Source organism: Triticum dicoccoides, chromosome 2A (assembly GCF_002162155.2).
Source record: "Triticum dicoccoides isolate Atlit2015 ecotype Zavitan chromosome 2A, WEW_v2.0, whole genome shotgun sequence".
Classification (NCBI taxonomy): Eukaryota; Viridiplantae; Streptophyta; class Magnoliopsida; order Poales; family Poaceae; genus Triticum; species Triticum dicoccoides.
In genome coordinates, this window is record NC_041382.1 from 382802685 (window position 1) to 382823019 (window position 20335).

Consider the following 20335-nt stretch of genomic DNA (forward strand, 5'->3'; position numbering starts at 1 on the left):
GTATGCCTCTACTTGACTAGCTCGTTAATCAAAGATGGTCAAGTTTCCTAGCCATGGACATGTGTTGTCATTTGATGAATGGGGTCACATCATTAAAGAATGATGTGATGGACAAGACCAATCCGTTAGCTTAGCATAATGATCGTTCATTTTTATTGCTACTGCTTTCTTCATAACTTATACATGTTCCTCTCACTATGAGATTATGCAACTCCCGAATACCGGAGGAACACCTTGTGTGCTATCAAACGTCACAATGTAAATGGGTGATTATAAAGATGCTCTACAGGTTTCTCCGATGGTGTTTGTTGAGTTGGCATAGATCGAGATTAGGATTTGTCACTCCGTGTATCGGAGAGGTATCTCTGGGCCCTCTCGGTAATGCACATCACTATAAGCCTTGCAAGCAATGTGACTAATGAGTTAGTTACGGGATGTTGCATTACGGAACGAGTAAAGAGACTTGCCGGTAACAAGATTGAACTAGGTATTAAGATACCGACGATCAAATCTCGGGCAAGTAACATACCGATGACAAAGGGAACAACATATGTTGTTATGTGGTTTGACCGATAAAGATCTTCGTAGAATATGTAGGAGCCAATATGAGCATCCATGTTCCGCTATTGGTTATTGACCGGAGATATGTCTTGGTCATGTCTACATAGTTCTCGGATCCGTAGGGTCCGCACGCTTAATGGTCTGTGACGATTTGTATTATGAGTTATGTGATTTGATGACCGAAGTTTGTTCGGAGTCCCGGATGAGATCAGGGACATGCTGAGGAGTCTCTAAATGGTCGAGACGTAAAGATCGATATATTGGAAGGCTATATTCGGACATCGTAAAGGTTCCGAGTGATTCGGGTATTTTTCGGAGTACCAGAGAGTTACGGAATTCGTATTGGGCCTTAATGGGCCATACGGGAAAGGAGAGAAAGGCCTCAAGTGTGGCCGCGCCCCTTCCCCATGGACTGGTCCGAATTGGACTAGGGAAAGGGGGCGCCCCCTTCCTTCCTTCTCCTTCTCCCTTCCCTTTTTCCTATTCCATGTAGGAGGTGGAATCCTACTAGGACTAGGGAGTCCTAGTAGGACTCCGCACTTTGGGCACGCCCTATGAGGGCCGTCCTCCTCCTCCCTCCATCCTTTATATACGTGGCCAGGGGGCACCCCATAGACACACAAGTTTATCATTGATCTCTTGGTCGTGTGCGGTGCCCCCCTCCACCATAAACCACCTCGGTCATATCGTAGCGGTGCTTAGGCGAAACCCTGTTCCGGTAGCATCATCATCACCGTCATCACGCCGTCGTGCTGACAAAGCTCTCCCTTGACACTCTGCTGGATCATGAGTTCGTGGGACGTCACCGAGCTGAACATGTGCAGATCATGGAGGTGTCGTACTTTCGGTACTAGGATCAGTCGATCGTGAAGACGTACGACTACATCAACCGTGTTGTCATAACTCTTCCGCTTATGGTCTATGAGGGTACGTAGACAATACTCTCCCCTCTCGTTGCTATGCATCACCATGATCTATGCGTAGATGTTATATGCACGAGTAGAACACAAAGGAGTTGTGGGCGTGAGTATATACATATTGCTTGCCGTCACTAGTTCATTCTTGATTCCACGGTATTGTTGGATGAAGCCGCTCAGACCGACATTACGCGTACGCTTACACGAGACTGGTTCTACCGACGTGCTTCGCAGACAGGTGGCTAGTGGGTGTCTGTTGCTCCAACTTTAGTTGAATCGGATTCAATGAACAGGGTTCTTTCTGAAGATCAAAAAGCAATCACTATACCGCGTTGTGGTTTTTTGATGCGTAGGTAAGAACGGTTCTTGCTCAGCCTGTAGCAGCCACGTAAAACTTGCAACAACAAAGTAGAGGATGTCTAACTTGTTTTTGCAGGGCATGTTGTGATGTGATATGGTCAAGACATGATGAGATATAAATTGTCTTATGAGATGATAATGTTTTGTTAAAGTTTGGCAACTGGCAGGAGCCTTATGGTTGTCTCTTTATTGCATAAGATGCAAGCGCCATATAATTGCTTTACTTTATCGCTATGCGATAGTAATAGTTGCAAAAGCAATAGTTGGTGTGACGACCATGTGGCGACACGTTGATAGAGATCAAGATGATGGAGATCATGGTGTCATGCCGGTGACGATAGACATCATGACGGTGTTTTGGAGATGGAGATCAAAGGCACAAGATGATGATGGCCATATCATGTCACATATTTTGATTGCATGTGATGTTTATCCTTTATGTATCTTATTTTTCTTAGTTCGGCGGTAGCATTATAAGATGATCTCTCACTAAATTTCAAGGTATAAGTGTTCTTCCTGCGTATGCACCGTTGCCACAGTTCGTCGTGCCGAGACACCACATGATGATCGGGTGTGATTAGCTCTACGTTCACATACAACGGGTGCAAGCCAGCTTTGCACACGCGGAATACTCGGGTTAAACTTGACGAGCCTAGCATATGCAGATATGGCCTCGGAACACTGGAGACCGAAAGGTCGAGCGTGAATCATATAGTAGATATGATCAACATAGTGATGTTCACCATTGAAAACTACTCCATCTCACGTGATGATCAGACATGGTTTAGTTGATTTGGATCACGTGATCATTTAGATGACTAGAGGGATGTCTATCTAAGTGGGAGTTCTTAAGTAATATGATTAATTGAACTTTAATTTATCATGAACTTAGTCCTGATAGTATTTGCATAACTATGTTGTAGATCAATAGCTCGCGATGTAGCTCCCCGTTTTATTTTTGATACGTTCCTAGAGAAAAAACTATGTTGAAAGATGATAGTAGCAATGATGCGGACTAGGTCCGTGATCTGAGGATTATCCTCATTGCTGCAGAGAAGAATTATGTCCTTGATGCACCACTAGGTGATGGACCTATTGCAGGAGCAGATACAGACGTTATGAACGTTTGGTAAAGCTCGGTATGATGACTACTTGATAGTTTAGTGTACCATGCTTTACGGCTTAGAAATGGGACTTCAAAAATGTTTTGAACGCCACAAAGCATATAAGATGTTCTAAGAGTTGAAATTGGTATTTCATACTCATGCCCGTGTCGAGAGGCAGAAGACCTCTGACAGTACTTTGCCTACACGATGGAGGAGAATAGCTCAACTAGTGAGCATGTGCTCAGATTGTCTGGGTACTACAATTGCTTGAATCAAGTGGGAGTTAATCTTCCAGATAAGATAGTAATTGACAAAGTTCTCTAGTCACTATCACCAAGTTACTAGAACTTAGTGATGAACTATAATATGCAAGGGATAACGGAAGTAATTCCCAAGCTCTTCGCGATGCTGAAATTGGTGAAGGTAGAAATCAAGAAATAGCATCAAGTGTTGATGGTTAACAAGACCACTAGTTTCAAGAAAAAGGGCAAAGGGAAAGAAAGAGGAACTACAAAGAATAATAGCAAGCAAGTTGCTGCTCCCATGAAGAAGCTCAAAGCTAGACCCAAGCCTGGAACTGAGTGCTTCTATTGCAAAAGAAATGGTCACTGGAAGTGGAACTGCCCTAGATACTTGGCGGATAAGAAGGATGGCAAAGTGAACAAAAGTATATATTTGATATACATGTTATTGATGTGTACTTTACTAGTGTTTATAGCAACACCTCAGTATTTGATACTGGTTCAGTTACTAAGAGTAGTAACTCGAAACAGGAGTTGCAAAATAAACAGAGACTAGTTAAGGGCGAGGTGGTGATGTGAGTTGGAAGTGATTCCAAGGTTGATTAGATCACCATCGCGCACTCCTTTACCTTCGGGTTTAGTGTTGAACCTAAAATAAATGTTATTTGGTGTTTGCCTAGAGCATAATATGATTGGATCATGTTTATTGCAATATGGTTATCCATTTAAGTCAAGGATAATTGTTATTCTGTTTACATGAATAAAACCTTCTGAGGTCATACACCCAAGGTGAATGGTTTATTGAATCTCGATCGTAGTAATACACATATTCATAATATTGAAGCCAAAAGATGCAAAGTTAATAATGATAGTGCAACTTATATGTGGCACTGCCGTTTAGGTCATATTGGTGTAAAGCGCATGAAGAAACTCCATGCTGATGGGCTTTTGGAATCACTTGATTATGAATCATTTGATGCTTGCGAACCATGCCTTGTGGGCAAGATGACTAAAACTCTGTTCTCCGAAACAGTGGAGCAAGCAACTGAATTATTGGAAATAATACATACTGATGTATGCAATCCGATGAGTGTTGAGGCTCGCGGCGGGTATCGTTATTTTCTGATCTTCATAGATGATTTGAGAAGATATGGGTATATCTACTTGATGAAACATAAGTCTGAAACATTTGAAAAGTTCAAAGAATTTCAGAGTGAAGTGGAAAATCATCGTAACAAGAAAATAAAGTTTATGCGATCTGATCATGGAGGAGAATATTTGAGTTACGAGTTTGGTCTTCATTTGAAACAATGTGGAATAGTTTTGCAACTCACGCCACCTGGAACACCACAGCAGAATGGTGTGTCCGAACGTCATAACCGTACTTTATTAGATATGGTGCAATCTATGATGTCTCTTACCGATTTATCACTATCGTTTTGGGGTTATGCATTAGAGACAGTTGCATTCACGTTAAATAGGGCACCATCTAAATCCGTTGGGACGACACCATATGAATTGTGGTTTAGCAAGAAACCTAAGGTGTCGTTTCTTGAAGTTTGGGGCTATGATGCTTATGTGAAAAAGTTTCAACCTGATAAGATCAAACCCAAATCGGAGAAATGCCTCTTCATAGGATACCCAAAGGAAACTGTTGGGTACACCTTCTATCACGGATCTGAAGGCAAGATATTCGTTGCTAAGAATTGACCCTTCTAGAGAAGAAGTTTCTCTCGAAAGAAGTGATTGGGAGGAATGTAAAACTTGATGAGGTAATTGTGCCTTCTCCCGAATTGGAAAGTAGTTCATCATAGAAATCAGTTATAGTGATTCCTACACCAATTAGTGAGGAAGTTAGTGATGATGATCATGAAACTTCAGATTAAGTTACTACCGAGCCTCGTAGGTCAACCAGAATACGTTCCGCACCAGAGTGGTACGGTAATCCTGTTCTGGAGGTCATGTTACTTGACCATGACGAACCTACGAACTATGAGGAAGCGATGATGAGCCCAGATTCCGCGAAATGGCTTGAAGCCATGAAATCTGAGATGAGATCCATGTATTAGAACAAAGTATGGACTTTGATTGACCTGCCCGTTGATCGGTGAGCCATTAAGAATAAATGGATTTTCAAGAGGAAGACGGACACTGATAGTAGTGTTACTATCTACAAAGCTCGAATTGTCACAAAAGGTTTTAGACAAGTTCAAGATGTTGACTACGATGAGATTTTCTCACTCGTAGCGATGCTTAATTCTGTCCGAATCATGTTAGCAATTGCCACATTTTATGAAATCTGGCAAATGGATGTCAAAACTGCATTCCTTAATGGATTTCTTAAAGAAGAGTTGTATATGATGCAACAAGAAGGTTTTGTCAATCCTAAAGGTGCTAATAAAGTGTGCAAGCTCCAGCGATCCATCTATGGACTGGTGCAAGCATCTCGGAGTTGGAATATATACTTTGATAAAGTGATCAAAGCATATGGTTTTATATAGACTTGCGGTGAAGCTTGTATTTACAAGAAAGTTAGTAGGAGCACTACAACATTTCTGATAAGTATATGTGAATGATATATTGTTGATCGGAAATAATGTAGAATTTTCTGGAAAGTATAAAGGAGTGTTTGAAAAGAGTTTTTCAAAGAAAGACCTCGATGAAGCTACTTACATATTGAGCATCAAGATCTATAGAGATAGATCAAGACGCTTGATATATTTTCAATGAGTACATACCTTGACAAGATTTTGAAGTAAAATGGAAAAGTCAAAGAAGGAGTTCTTGCCTGTGTTGTAAGGTGTGAATTTGAGTAAATACTCAAAACCCGACCATGGCAAAAAAATAGAAAGACAATGAAAAGTCATTCCCTATGCCTCAGTCATAGGTTCTATAAAGTATGTTATGCTGTGTACCAGACCTATTGTGTACCTCACCATAAGTTTGGCAAGAGGCTACAATAGTGATCTAGGAGTGGATCACTGGACAGCGGTCAAAAATATCCTTAGTGGAATAAGGAAATGTTTCTCGGTTATGGAGGTGACAAAGAGTTCATCGTAAAAGTTACGTCGATGCAAGCTTTGACACCGATCTGGATGACTCTAAGTCTCGATCTAGATACATATCGAAAGTGGGAGAAATTAGCTAGAGTAGTTCCGTGCAAAGCATTATAGACATAGAAAATTTGCAAAATACATACGGCTCTGAATGTGGCAGACCTGTTGACTAAATTTCTCTCACAAGCAAAACATGATCACTCTTTGGGTGTTAATCACATAGCGATGTGAACTAGATTATTGACTCTGGTAAACCTTTTGGGTGTTAGTCACATGGAGATGTGAACTAATCACATAAAGATGTGAACTATTGGTGTTAAATCACATCACGATGTGAACTAGATTATTGACTCTAGTTTAAGTGGGAGACTGAAGGAAATATGCCCTAGAGGAAATAATAAAGTTGTTATTTATATTTCCTTATATCATGATAAATGTTTATTATTCATGCTACAATTGTATTAACCGGAAACTTAGTACATGTGTGAATACATAGATAAACAGAGTGTCCCTAGTTTGGCTCTACTTGACTAGCTCATTAATCAAAGATGGTTAAGTTTCCTAGCCATGGACATGTGTTGTCATTTGATGAATGGGATCACATCATTAGAGAATGATGTGATGGACAAGACCCATCCGTTAGCTTAGCATAATGATCGTTCATTTTTATTGCTACTGCTTTCTTCATAACTTATACATGTTCCTCTGACTATGAGATTATGCAACTCCCGAATACCGGAGGAACACCTTGTGTGCTATCAAACGTCACAACGTAACTGGGTGATTATAAAGATGCTCTACAGGTGTCTCCGATTGTGTTTGTTGAGTTGGCATAGATCGAGATTAGGATTTGTCACTCCGTGTATCGGAGAGGTATCTCTGGGCCCTCTCGGTAATGCACATCACTATAAGCCTTGCAAGCAATGTGACTAATGAGTTAGTTACGGGATGTTGGATTACGGAACGAGTAAAGAGACTTTCCAGTAACGAGATTGAACTAGGTATTGAGATACCGACGATCGAATCTCGGGCAAGTAACATACCGATGACAAAGGGAATAACGTATGTTGTTATGCGGTTTGACCGATAAAGATCTTTGTAGAATAGGTAGGATCCAATATGAGCATCCAGGTTCCGCTATTGGTTATTGATCGGAGATATGTCTCGGTCATTTCTACATAGTTCTTGAACCCGTAGGGTCCGCACGCTTAACGTTCTGTGATGATTTGTATGATGAGTTATGTGATTTGATGACCGAAGTTTGTTCGGAGTCCCGGATGAGATCGGGGACATGACGAGGAGTCTCGAAACAGTCAGGACATAAAGATCGATATATTGGACGGCTATATTCGGACATCGGAAAGGTTCTGAGTGATTCGGATATTTTTCGGAGTACCGGAGAGTTAGGGGAATTCATATTCGGCATTAATGGCCATACGGGAAAGGAGAGAAAGGCCTCAAGTGTGGCCGCGTCCCTTCCCCAAGGACTGGTCCGAATTGGACTAGGGAAAGGGGATGTTTCCTTCCTTCCTTCTCCTTCTCCCTTCCCTTTTTCCTATTCCATGTAGGAGGTGGAATCCTACTAGGACTAGGGAGTCCTAGTAGGACTCCGCACTTTGGGCGCGCCCTATGAGGGCCGGCCTCCTCCTCCCTCCATCCTATATATACGTGGCCAGGGGACACCCCCATAGACACACAAGTTAATCATTGATCTCTTAGCCGTGTGCGGTGCCCCCCTCCACCATAATCCATCTCGGTCATATCGTAGCGGTGCTTAGCCCTGTTCCGGTAGCATCATCATCACCGTCATCACGCCATCGTGCTGATAAAGCTCTCCCTCGACACTCTGCTGGATCGTGAGTTCGTGGGATGTCACCGAGCTGAACGTGTGCAGATCGCAGAGGTGCCGTACTTTCGGTACTAGGATCGGTCGATCGTGAAGACGTACGACTACATCAACCGCGTTGTCATAACGATTCCGCTTACGTCTACGAGGGTATGTAGACAATACTCTCCCCTCTCGTTGCTATGCAACACCATGATCTTGCGTGTGCGTAGGAATTTTTTTGAAATTACTGTGTTCCCCAACACAACTGCCACGGGAGGGTAGGAAAAAATATGTCATGCAAGTTCTTATTATAAGCACGTATGACTATATACAGAATACATGCCTACATTACATTGATGAATTTGAGCTATTGTGTATCGCTCTAGGTTGTGACTATTATATGATAAATATCATCCAACACAAATATCCATCGCTAATCCAATGCCTACGCATTTCTCATGCTAGTTTTGCTAAGTTACTTTCGTTGTTGCTGCTGTTACAATCATCACAAACTTCTATTGTTACTGTTTTTGTTACCATTGCTACTATTGCTACTACTATCAAAACTATCATACTACTGTGTTACTAAACACTTTGTTGCATAGGTAAAATTTTCAGGTGTGGTTAAATTGACAACTCAATTGCTAAGGCTCATAAATATTCTTTGGCTCCCCTTATGTCGAATCAATAAATTTGGATGAAATACTACCCTCAAAGACTGTCGCGATCCCCTATACTTGTGGGTTCCACCATCTCACGGAACAATGGCATTTTTTAGCAGTTGTAACTTCTAATGGCAAAATTGAGTAGTGGGACACAACTAGTGGCATAAATGATAAAAACACCCTTTAAGTTGAGTTATTAATGCCCCCATTGATCTTGAATATTGAACATTCACATGGATATTGGATGATGAATGCAATGGTACGGCTTGGAGTGTTATCACCAAGCTTGCAGAAGATAACGTAAAGCTGAAGAAGAAACTGACTGATCTGGAGTGTATGATCACTACGATGAAGCAATAAAGAATCAATCACAGGCAACAGATAAAAGCAAGAGACAAGAAGGAACTAGCATGTGTGGTTGTAGTTGTCGCATTAGCCATCTTTTATGCACTGGTTACAATGATGAATAGGGTTTTTGTTTGATTATTATGGGCTACACATCAATAAGCATAGATCATCTCTTGCTTGCCAACTGTCCTATGTTAAATGCTAGTTTCACACACGTTGTGTTTCATATAAGCGTGTGCATAGTTGAAATAATGTATTTAGCGAACTGTGTGAATTGCTAAAATGTATCGTGTGAAAACATTTGGCATATTGCACGCATTTGAACGCTCCAACCTGTGTGCGTAATTATAACACTGAGAACTGCGCAACCACAAGAATTTAGATGATGGGGTACTAATAATTGCGGTTGATTATATTAGAATTCTAACCACCTTCCAGCACCAATATAATCCGTTAGTCCCCCGCTTCAATTACCATTGCTCTTTTCTTCATCCCCCACTTCAGTTGCCACCATCTTCATCATCCCGGCCGGCCGCCCCTGCCACTACACACTTATACACACACTTTGCAATCTCGCTTTCTCGCGGTTTGTACTTAGAGCAACCATGTCGTTCTCCGCTAGCGACAGCGAGGACGACAATTCCGCTAGTCTGGCGCCCGCTCTAAGGTCAACATCGGGATCTTCGCACTTGACTTCCATGAGTCTGGCGTCGAGCCCTATCCTCGTTTATATCCGGTTCATGGAAGGGATGCCGCCGCTCGATTCGCCGGACGATGACCAAACAGACAAGGAGCCGCTGAAGGATGAGGAAGATGATGACGATGACGATGATGATGAGGAGGAATGGTGGAATGAGAAGGACGAGGGCGAGGACATGAACGACAACAAAAAGCCAACGGCCAACATCAAGAAGCATCCTCGCGAAGATGATGTCACGGGGCCATTCAAAAATGACAAGAAGAGAAAGGACTAAAGCAGACTGTATATCTCTGCTGCCGTTCTCTCGTATTAATTCCTTATGTTGATTCTCTCTAGCTATTATATATTTCGACCTTAATACGTAACGCACTTGATTTAGTTACCAATTTGACATGTTTTCCCCTTTTGATCTAATCGCAAACGACTACTAATACGGAATCGACAGTGATCTTTCACACGATCGCACATAGTTAGTTTCTTCAATTGTGTGCCGTGTAGAGCACACAATTTGCAACAAAAAGTTGTATGTGTTGTCTAGAATTATCGCACACAAGTGTCCTTCAAAACCCATCGATGTACCTTTAAACTCATCACACACACGTAATCTTGAAGTCGGAAGTGTGCTATGCTTTAAGTCATTGCACACACTTCGTTTTAAAAAGTGTTTGCCAATCAATGCCCACAATTACAAATCCGGAATGGTCTGCATTACAGTAACTTATCGCACATGCAGAAGGACAATTTCCCATGTTCTGTCATTGCACACAGTTTGCCTACCAAAATCGTGTCCCATGGATGAGCCGTCGCACATGTTTTGTTTTCTGGCACACGAGTATATTTTGTTACCGTTTGTGATTTGTGCACTGCACACGGTTTGGTTGAATGGTCTCCGATACATGTGTCGTCTTAGGACCTTCCTGCAGTAGTGTCTATCCCCTTCCACCAGGGAGGTGAAAGGTGGCCCATTGGTATGCGAACGAAGAAGACGCCACCTGTAGAAAATTATCGCAAACCACTGTTGCTCAAACCTCAACGCCGCCAACAGCTCCACACCCCGGGCCCACTCCACCAGACCAGCCTACCCCAGGCGGCGTCTCCAAGGAGCACACGATGCGGATGAAGCCATCACCGCCAAATCTATTGGATTTTGAGCTTCCACTCCGGAGGATGGTCTGGGGTGGGACAGAGGGGTCCTCGGCCGTTCCTCCAGGAAGGAAAACAGTGCCCTTGGGCGTCGCTGCTGTCGTGGCCGGACCAACTAGACAGGGGTTCCCCCCGGGATCCAACCTACACCACCTGCACCTCATCTGCTTGAAGACCAACAATCACGACCTATGGCCATCGAGGAAAGCGAGGAGGAGTCGATCTGAGGGGAGAGGCGCTGTCGAACCTTAAAATCTAGAGCATACACCCGGAGGAGGAAACGTGCCACGACCGTCGCCTACCAAGACCTCGCCGCGCGCGACCGATAGCTCTGGCCACCAGCTACCGTGGATGGCATGTGCAAGACACTTGTGCCTCTCCACCCAGGGCCTCCGCGGCGGCGTCCGCAACCCTCTGTATGAAACCGAGCGATGAGAGCCCCGCCATCACCTTCATCGGTGTTCACACGGGCTTCCCCGGCGTTAGTCTCTGGTGGCAGTGAGGGTAAAGGCGGGGAGGGAGGGGTGGCGGCGTTCGAACCCTAGTCGCCCCCCTCCCAAGTCGCCCTCGGGAGGACGACACGAGGGCCAGGGAAGGAGGCATCATTAAATTTAGATACAACCCCTAAGAAGCAGTGCATTGGGCTAGTTGTCTCTTAAGTTAATACCCCTATGATATCATGCTAAGAGAGGATGCATTGAGAGAGCCCTTATGGTTGGACTAGGCACTCATTTTTCTCTATCATCACGGCCCACCGATCAGCACCGAAAAAGAGGCATCAGACAAGGTGTGGCCCATGCATGCCTTGTGAGAGAATTGATTATAGTGGTCCTATCAAGGCTATGCACGCAGTGTATTGCTATGTATTCTATTGGAGTGCTCCTAAGAGCAAGTATAATAAGGTACAGTCAGCAGGCTGTAAAGATTAAACTATTGTATTTTTGTTGAGTTGGATGAGAGAGAAGAGAAGCGGGCTGCAGATTAACAGTCAGCTGTAGCACGGGCTCCAAGAAACAATGTGAGGATGTAAGATGGACCATGTATTAATAAAGTACTACTTAGCAACTTGCTACTATACGTGTTGGCTATTAGGTCGACTATATGTGACATGACAACTTCATATAGCCGGTAGTTGGCTATACTATTAACCATGCTCTTGGTGCATTACTATGCACCAGTTGTGGAATGAGCGCTTACATGCCTCTCGCTTGTGGGCCTACCCAATAAACAGGGCGAGCTCTCGTTCGGTTGTTGGTTCGCTCAGTTCATTAGTTCCCGGTTCACTCGGCTCCCAGTTTTACACGACAACTATTAACCGCTATACAGGGCTCCATCGACCATTGGCCTTTTAGAGAAGTCTTCAAAATTAAAAAAAAGTCATGAATTTGAAAAAAATTCAAACAAATTCTTTCAATTTGAAAAAGTTGATAAATTTTTTAAAATCATGGATTTGAAGAAGTTCATGAATTTGAAATAAAACTTCACAAAATTTAAAAACAATCATAAATTTGAAAAAAAAACCTAGGACTTTTAAAAATCCATGAAACTAAAAGTCAGCAAAATTTTATTTTTTTTGCTAATTTGAAAATAAGTTCACAAAAATAAAAAACGCGAATTTGAAAGAAGTTCGCGTGTTTGAACAAAAATTATATGAAAAACACCCCTCAAAACCGAACAAAAGCTAGTCCAAAAACTAAAACAAAGAAAAGAAAAAGAAACGACCAAAAGCTTCCCAAAACTAGGATGCGCTTCTCCACTAGGACTACCTTAGATGGGCCGGCCCATTGTGACCACTTCAGGCGTCATGTACCATTTATACTCCATGTTTTTTTTGAACACAATACAGATGCAAGTGCTCACCTCTATGATGCACACTCTATTTTTATGAGCATCTTCGAGAGACTAAACCGGCATATCATCTTGAGATTTACGAAGTCATCAAAGGTGCCTCATAATTGACAGAAACGTCATCCTGAAATAAATTCATAAAAATGTGAACACCAGAACTGAAACCTGATGGGCTAGGGATACCACTATCTTCCTACCCATTTATATAGTAAGTTAAGTGATGCTTAAGACACTGAGCAGGATTATATTGTAAGTTAAGTGACGCTTAAGGCGCTGAATAGTATTCCACGCTTGTCTTGTAAAGAAATGTAAAAGCGAGTAGTGATCTAAAATGCTTTTATATTTTTTTATGGAGGGAGTACTTTTGGCCTCGGATCCCGCGTGGAAGTCATCAGAGGTCGGTGTGTTCAGAACGTCCATTCTCCTCGATGCTCCTTCTCTTTCGCTTCTCATCTTCGCCTTCGCCGTTTGTTTGGTTCATCAACTGAGCATACTTACATCATAAATGTTCAATATGTAAACATACTGCAAGAGGTTTCGTGGTGTAGTTGGTTATCACGTCAGTCTAACACACTGAAGGTCTCCGGTTCAAACCCGGGCGAAGCCAATTATTCTTTTTGGCTTTTCTTTTTCATAACTGGGAAATTTTGAGCTGCTATTAATAGATATTCATATGTGCAATTGTCGACAGAAAAATATCTGCAAACGCGGCGAAGCCATTTTTTTTTTTGCTTTTTCATAAGTTGGAAATTTTGACCAGCTAGGATTTACTGGATATTTATATCTGCAGCTGTCCACAGAAAAATATATGCAAACAAGAGCAAAACGCAGAGAATGTGTATATCTGTCCTCCAAATTGCCAAGCATCTACATCAATCGCTGCAATACGCATAAATACTTGAGCATGACAGCCAAATCTCGACGTATAAATGCAAAGCAAAGTCCCAGTCTCGACTGACGGCGACTGAAACTGAATCATAATTAGCACAATAAAGATGCAGCTGCATTGATAATTTCAGAGACTAATTACTCTGTGACGAAACGGATGATGACCGTCACAGTCCTGATGAACTTGTAACAGGGCATCACCACATGTGGTACAATCTTTCCAGGGTTAAGGGTAAGGCGAAAAGGTGGGCGACACACAAAATAAGCCGATAATCTCGCAATCCTGATGAACAATGAAGAATGATCTTCATGTGCCACTTGTCTGAATTCTCAAAGGCATATGCAAACCTGATCTACAATGGTGTCCGAAAAGCACAAGTTCCTGCCTGCCCTTGTTTATATCGATAGCTCAATCGTCGACCGCAGGTCAACAGGACAGTCCTATTAGGTCTCACCAGTGGAGTTACATCGGTGGAAAGCCGAACAGAACTGCCCAAGTTGTATCCCTGTGCGGATGCTGGCTCCAACAATGTCATCTCCAGATCTGCAGCATATCAGCAGAAGCATCTTTGTTGTCCCTGTCAAGCCCAAGTTCATCTCCCATGGACCAAATCCTTCCATAAACAGAAAGCTGATGCTCAAGACTATTCTCCAGATAAGAATAGTATCTGCTATCAGCATGATCTCGGGCCCATACATGTTGGTTGCTTAGTGGTGCCACGAAGGCTCAGTGTTGCATGATCTTCCCCTGGCCTTACAGCACACAGCGTCTTGGTATCATATCATATCTTGTTCTTCTAGGACCATTTTGCTCTGACCTCCTGTATCCACCCCCCCTGGTTGGTCATTACACAAAAATTCAGCAACATGCCAAAGATGATAAGGAAAAGAAAGAAAGAAAGAGCTAAACTTAGCATCGTCATACAGTATTTTATTGCTTCCTGCGAGTTATTCTGGCCGTTGGTTGGGGATGTGGCAGACATGTCTGTGTTTCCTTGGCATCTTATATTATCATATAGATAGATGACCAATCTAAAAAAAGTAAAGTATAGAACTTGATTAGTATACAAGGTCCTAGATGCCCTGGGATATCTGAGCAAGTATTCCCTCCATTCCAAATTAATTGAAGTTCTAGGGTTGTCCTAAGTCAAACTTTTTAAAGTTTGACCAAGTCTATGGAAAAATCTGCTAAGATCTACAAAATCAAATATATATATAGTACGAAAATATATTTTATAGAGAATCTACTGAAACTAATTTGGCGTCGATATATTTTTTCTATGAACTTGGTAAAACTTAAAGACGTCTTTACTTAGGACAAACCTAGAACTTCAACTAATTTGAAACAGAGAGAGTATATTATTAGCCTCTAAATAAAGATATCAATCTAAATAAACCAAAGAACTTGATTAGTACATAAGGTCCTACAGGTCCTGGGTTATCTGAAACTAGTATATCATTAGCCTCTACATCGGTCCAATGATCCTGTATCATGACGATAATTTTCGGCAATAACACTGCATAAATTGCTTGTTGGGATAATATCAAGGATCTCATCTGGGTATTACTAGTAGTATTTTCAGTAGTTGCTGATCTCATGCAAGTCCTTGTTGCATTCCTTGTCCCGTCTGCATCAAGAGAGCGATGCCCAACCCAATTGTTTGTGAACTAGTGGGACTTGTTTTTCAAATCTGACAAAAAAGTCTATTGAATGTAGCAGCGAAAGAGTGAAACGGATGTACAACCGCCGCGATCAGAGTTAATCTACTGATTGGACAGGACCCGGAAGGTGCCAAAGGGGAACAAAATATCAAGAACCGTTCCATCCGGCGACGGCAATTCGGTAGGTTCCACACGCCAAGTGCACGCGCTTAAGCGTGGGAAAAAATGAAGCATGTAGTACATTTCATAGATAACTCAATAAAAATCATGCCTGCACATTATTTACCGATCTACATGCCTATTGGAGTTTCAGTTTACCGATAGCAAACTTTGTATTACTGGGAGATTCATCTACTGATACATGCCTATTGGAGTTTCAGTTAATTGGTAAAAAAAATATTACGTAAAAAAAGATAAAAAATAACATTATACTGACCAGTAAATCATCTTGCTTGAAACTGCCTGGTCTTATGTTCCAGTTCCGTCAGCAAAAGATGGCGGGCAGGGTCCTGAAGCTGGCATGTCAGTGTTAGGCAGTAACTGATGATTCTGGTTTTGTTGTGCCTTTTGAGATGCATAGGGAAACATATCAGGCAGCTGTGAGGAATCGACACCGTAAGCTAACAGGAGTAAAAGTCTGATAGATCAGGAGGAGACTAACTGTGTTGTAGTAACCTGAGATGCTGCTGTTAGTGTGTTGCCTGGATGCAGGAAAGGGTTTCTTGGCTCACCACAGACACCATTGTTTCCCACATTGAGGGAATCCATAGCTGGAGATTGGACCCTAGGCATTTGATTTGGGAGATGATGGTTCATAAACGGTGCTACTCTTTGCAGCTGGCTAAGGCTCTGCGCCACGGGCATGCACGCTGAGTTCAAGCCCATGGCCATCGGCGGCATGAGTTGGTGAGCACCAGGGTACATCATGGGCGCCATCCCAGTAGCCATCCACATGATCTGAACCGAAGCCAACGGCAGTCAGTCGAGTACCGTGCTTGATTGAGGAGAAATTAGAAATTCAGGGTGTGATTTTGAAATTTGAACCTGAACTTGCAGTTGCAGAGACTTTAAGTACTCGATTGCTTCGTCTAGGATGGACGCCTTGTCGCTCTGAAATTAATTTTTAGCTAGGATCAACCATCCACACCAAACTACAAATGTAACAATGATTCAAGAACACAAGTACTAACGCAGAAACTTCTCTGATACCTTGTTGCAATGGGGTACGAGTTCTTGCAATGCTTTCATCTTTTCGTTGATCCGATCCCTTCTTTTCTGCAAGACAGAAATATCACAAGACTGGTTTGGAACAGATCAACACTGGAATGGGCGAGTCGTCAGGGCTTTACCCGCTCTGATTGGTTATGGACCTCGGCAGCACGAGTCCTTCGCTTTGCCGCCGGCCGCTGCGGCCGGGTCTCATTGACGGCCTCACAGTCGTCGGCATCCTGCAAACATCATAATATTCCCTCCGTCACCGGTTCAGCCGAGACTATACACAAACTTAATAAGTGCTTAGCAATGTCGCCGTCTCCGCCGACGAAGTAGAGGGGAAAAGGAAGAGAACCTCGCGGCGGCTACCCAGTTCGTCCCTTCCCCTCTTAGACAGTAGCGCTTGGCCTCCCGCCGAGGACGAGCCCGGCTCCTCCTCCGGCGACGGCAGCAGCGCCGGCGCCGTCACCGCGTTGCTCCCGCAGAAGCTCGTCCCGGCGCCGCTCCCCGCCACGAGCGCGCCCGCGTCCCCGTCGGCGACGCCGTGCCAGAGGTGCGAGTACAGGTCCCTGCCGCCGCCGCCGCCGTCCGGGATCAACCACGCGGACGCATCCTCCGCGGTGACGCCGCTGGCCGCGCCGCTCTGGGGGCACCGCCGGTGCGGCGTCTGGGCCTGCGCCTGCGCTACGATGGCCCCGTCCTGCCACAGCAGCTCCACGAGCTCGCCGCCCGCCTCCTGCAGTCTGCGCCACGAGAAGGCTCTCACAAGGAACAACAAGCACACAAGAAAAGAAACAAATCAATTGGGCAGAGCAGCTGGTGAATTACGGGAGGTGCCTCTTGTGGTTGGGCGCCGGTCTTGCGCCGTCGTCCATGATCCTGGAGCCGATCGAGCTGACGGGCCTCTCCACTTGAGCAGAAACCGGCGGAGAGCCAAGCTGTGTTGTGGAGACAAGGAGAAGAGCTGTGGAGGGTGGGCTAGTCTAGCTGGGTTGGATTTTCTCGGGAATAATAAAAGGAGAGGAGAAAGAGAAGAGTTGTGCTTCGTTTGTATGGAGGGGAGGATCCGTTGACATCGTTGTCGGCCGTGTGACTGTGAATCTGCGGCAGCCACCAAGAAAAATACTGTATTTGCTCCAAGGGTGGAGACTGAACATGAAAATCAAAAATCAATAGAAAAAATACAGAAATAATAACGTATAGTTTTTTTTCACAAAAAGGTAACCACCGGCGAAAACGTACCCCATTGTCTCGCATGGTATTCCATGGCGATACGTGGAACAACACATGCTCTACTTGTTTTGTTGTTCCATGCTCTATTTTTTTAGAGAAATTTTCAATCTATTCATTAATCATGGCAGTACAGAGAACACAAAAGGTAACAAAAATTACAACCAGGTCTATGAACCACCTAGCGACGATTACAAACACTGTGATATCCCCTGCCCACCTGTGCGAACCAACCTGTGCTTAAATGGTTAGAGGGACTGTGGTATCCCCTGTCCACCAGGGTTCAAGTCCTGGTGCTCGCATTTATTCCTGGATTATTTCAGGAATTTCGGTGATGAGCATTCAGTGGGAGGAGATGTCTCTGTCGACGACGAGGTGCCTACGGTGACTTCATAATTTTTAAGATGATATGTCAGCTCAGTCATTCAAAGGTGCTCATAGGGGTGTATGCGCATGTATATGAGCGCTTGCGTTTGTACTGTGTTAAAAACACACTTGCTCTACTTGTGTTTTCCTACTATGATAAAAGAAGCTTCTATATTAATTAAAAAATATATAGCATCTAGCGGACACAATCATGATTGACAACATCTGACCTCTGCATATCTATCATTAACACACGAACTATCCGATAAAAAAACTGAATATCAACAATAATAAAGTTTTAGTCAGCGACACTTTGTCTATGTCGAGGGAGGTGATAGGTCTGGTCTAGAAATTATACTGTAACCTCTCTAGCCATCTCGTGTTGAACAGCGGTTGATACACAGTTTGATGTAGCGTAGACACATATGAAGACAATACGTACAACAAACAGTAGCTTGTAGAGGAGATTAATTTTTGTCCTTAAAAACAAAATCATTTCTACATAGTCGTATATACCATAATAAGGCAGACGCCTTACATCCATTTGGTAAGATTTTCCCCTGTCTTGATGGACGGCCTTTCAGGATTGGAACTTCAGTGAAGTACCTTTCAAACTGAGCTTCCAAACTATGAATCACTTCCATCCTCACAAACTAGATCCATTGTTGATAGCCTTTATCAAACATTTTGATGCCAAGTGTACTTTCACGTATTGTAGTGTATTTTTCATAACAGTATATGTGTACTTCCCACGAGTAAGTGTTGTGCATCAAGCCGTTCAAGCTATAATGAAAAGGTTTCAAGTAGAGCCCAGAGCTACATGTTTCGTTGGTCAGCCAGCCACGGACAAAAACAAGGATGCGCATGATCTCAATATAAACCTAATCTCGTCTCAACCTCTTGGAAGCACAATCACAATTGACTTTGAATCTTGTAGGTTTAAACATATTTACACATGCAACATGAAAACATCCCTCTCTCCAGCCTACTGCAGGAATAGGCATATACATTTGCAATGGACAGACACAACTTAAAACCAATGTCATGATCATGGGCAGCAACGATCTTGTGAGCTCTCCTCTTCCGACTGATGCCAAGGCGCTTTTGTTTGTTTCGGAAATCGCAAAAATACTTCAGCTACATTAGGCCACCATTTCAACAGACAATCAGGTACTTGCAAGAATTGCGGCTTCCGGTGAAATATATTCAAACCCGAGACATTGGGAAATCCGTTCACAGATGGTAGAATACTTTGTTCTAGGGCCCTCGTGTTAAAGGTGTATCATGTCAAAGGAGATTTGAATGGTGTTGCTCGTAACTGTGCAAAAGACTCGCTGAAAAAGCTTTCTACTATACCTCCTATCATGTACCGTATTAGCTAGCTCATAGGGGTATGCAATGCCTAGTATTGCTTGTTGGAAATATGACCTAGAGGCAATAATAAAAGCATTATTATTATATTTCCTTGTTCATGATAATTGTCTTTATTCATGCTATAATTGTGTTATCCGGAAATCGTAATACATGTGTGAATAACAGACATCAACATGTCCGTAGTGAGCCTCTAGTTGACTAGCTCGTTGATCAACAGATAGTCATGGTTTCCTGACTATGGACACTGGATGTCATTGATAACGAGATCACATCATTAGGAGAATGATGTGATGGACAAGACCCAATCCTAAACATAGCACAAGATCGTATAAGTTCGTTTGCTAGAGTTTTCCAATGTCAAGTATCTTTTCCTTAGACCATGAGATCGTGTAACTCCCGGATACCGTAGGAGTGCTTTGGGTATGCCAAACGTCATAACGTAACTGGGTGACTATAAAGGTAGACTACGGGCATCTCCGAAAGTGTCTGTTGGGTGACATGGATCAAGACTGGGATTTGTCACTCCGTATGACGGAGAGGTATCACTGGGCCCACTCGGTAATGCATCATCATAATGAGCTCAGAGTGACCAAGTGTCTGGTCACGGGATCATGCATTACGGTACGAGTAAAGTGACTTGCTGGTAACGAGATTGAACGAGGTATTGGGATACCGACGATCGAATCTCGGGCAAGTAACATATCGATAGACAAAGGGAATAGCGTACGGGGTTGATTGAATCCTCGACATCGTGGTTCATCCGATGAGATCATCGTGGAGGATGTGGGAGCCAACATGGGTATCCAGATCCCGCTGTTGGTTATTGACC

The 20335-nt window shown here is 43.3% G+C and overlaps 1 protein-coding gene and 1 non-coding gene across 6 annotated transcripts; one reads left to right on the forward strand and one right to left on the reverse strand.

Annotated features, from left to right (window-relative positions):
* The first annotated feature begins 13307 nt into the window (after positions 1 to 13307).
* TRNAV-AAC lies at positions 13308 to 13381 on the forward strand. The gene has a single exon. It is a non-coding gene; the product is annotated as a tRNA-Val (tRNA).
* A 374-nt stretch (positions 13382 to 13755) lies between these two features.
* On the reverse strand, positions 13756 to 17558 carry LOC119354628 (transcription factor PHYTOCHROME INTERACTING FACTOR-LIKE 13-like). Of its 5 annotated transcripts, none has more exons than XR_005171133.1 (9): positions 17365 to 17556; positions 16892 to 17279; positions 16674 to 16772; positions 16534 to 16599; positions 16369 to 16434; positions 16000 to 16281; positions 15761 to 15921; positions 14588 to 14694; positions 13756 to 14498 (listed from the first exon to the last, which is right to left on the reverse strand). XR_005171133.1 is itself a non-coding variant. In XM_037621352.1 (8 exons), the coding sequence occupies exons 1-7, from the start codon at positions 17409 to 17411 to the stop codon at positions 15768 to 15770; spliced, it is 1083 nt and encodes a 360-aa protein (XP_037477249.1). In that variant the 5' UTR covers positions 17412 to 17558; the 3' UTR covers positions 13756 to 14498; positions 15761 to 15767. The 5 variants fall into 5 exon arrangements, 2 of the variants coding, with proteins under 2 accessions (XP_037477249.1, XP_037477250.1); XR_005171132.1 differs by having other exon boundaries at positions 15761 to 15888; positions 15986 to 16281; XR_005171134.1 differs by having other exon boundaries at positions 15761 to 15888; positions 17365 to 17555.
* Between the last annotated feature and the right edge of the window lie 2777 nt (positions 17559 to 20335).

Excerpts from the sequence above, each read along its gene's own strand:
- LOC119354628 (XM_037621352.1), bottom strand. The coding sequence starts at position 17,411 with ATGGACGACGGCGCAAGACCGGCGCCCAACCACAAGAGGCACCTCCC. Across the intron at positions 16,773-16,891 it reads AACTGGGTAGCCGCCGCGAG|GATGCCGACGACTGTGAGGC; the intron begins GTTCTCTTCCTT and ends TGATGTTTGCAG. Across the intron at positions 16,435-16,533 it reads TCGTACCCCATTGCAACAAG|AGCGACAAGGCGTCCATCCT; the intron begins GTATCAGAGAAG and ends AATTAATTTCAG.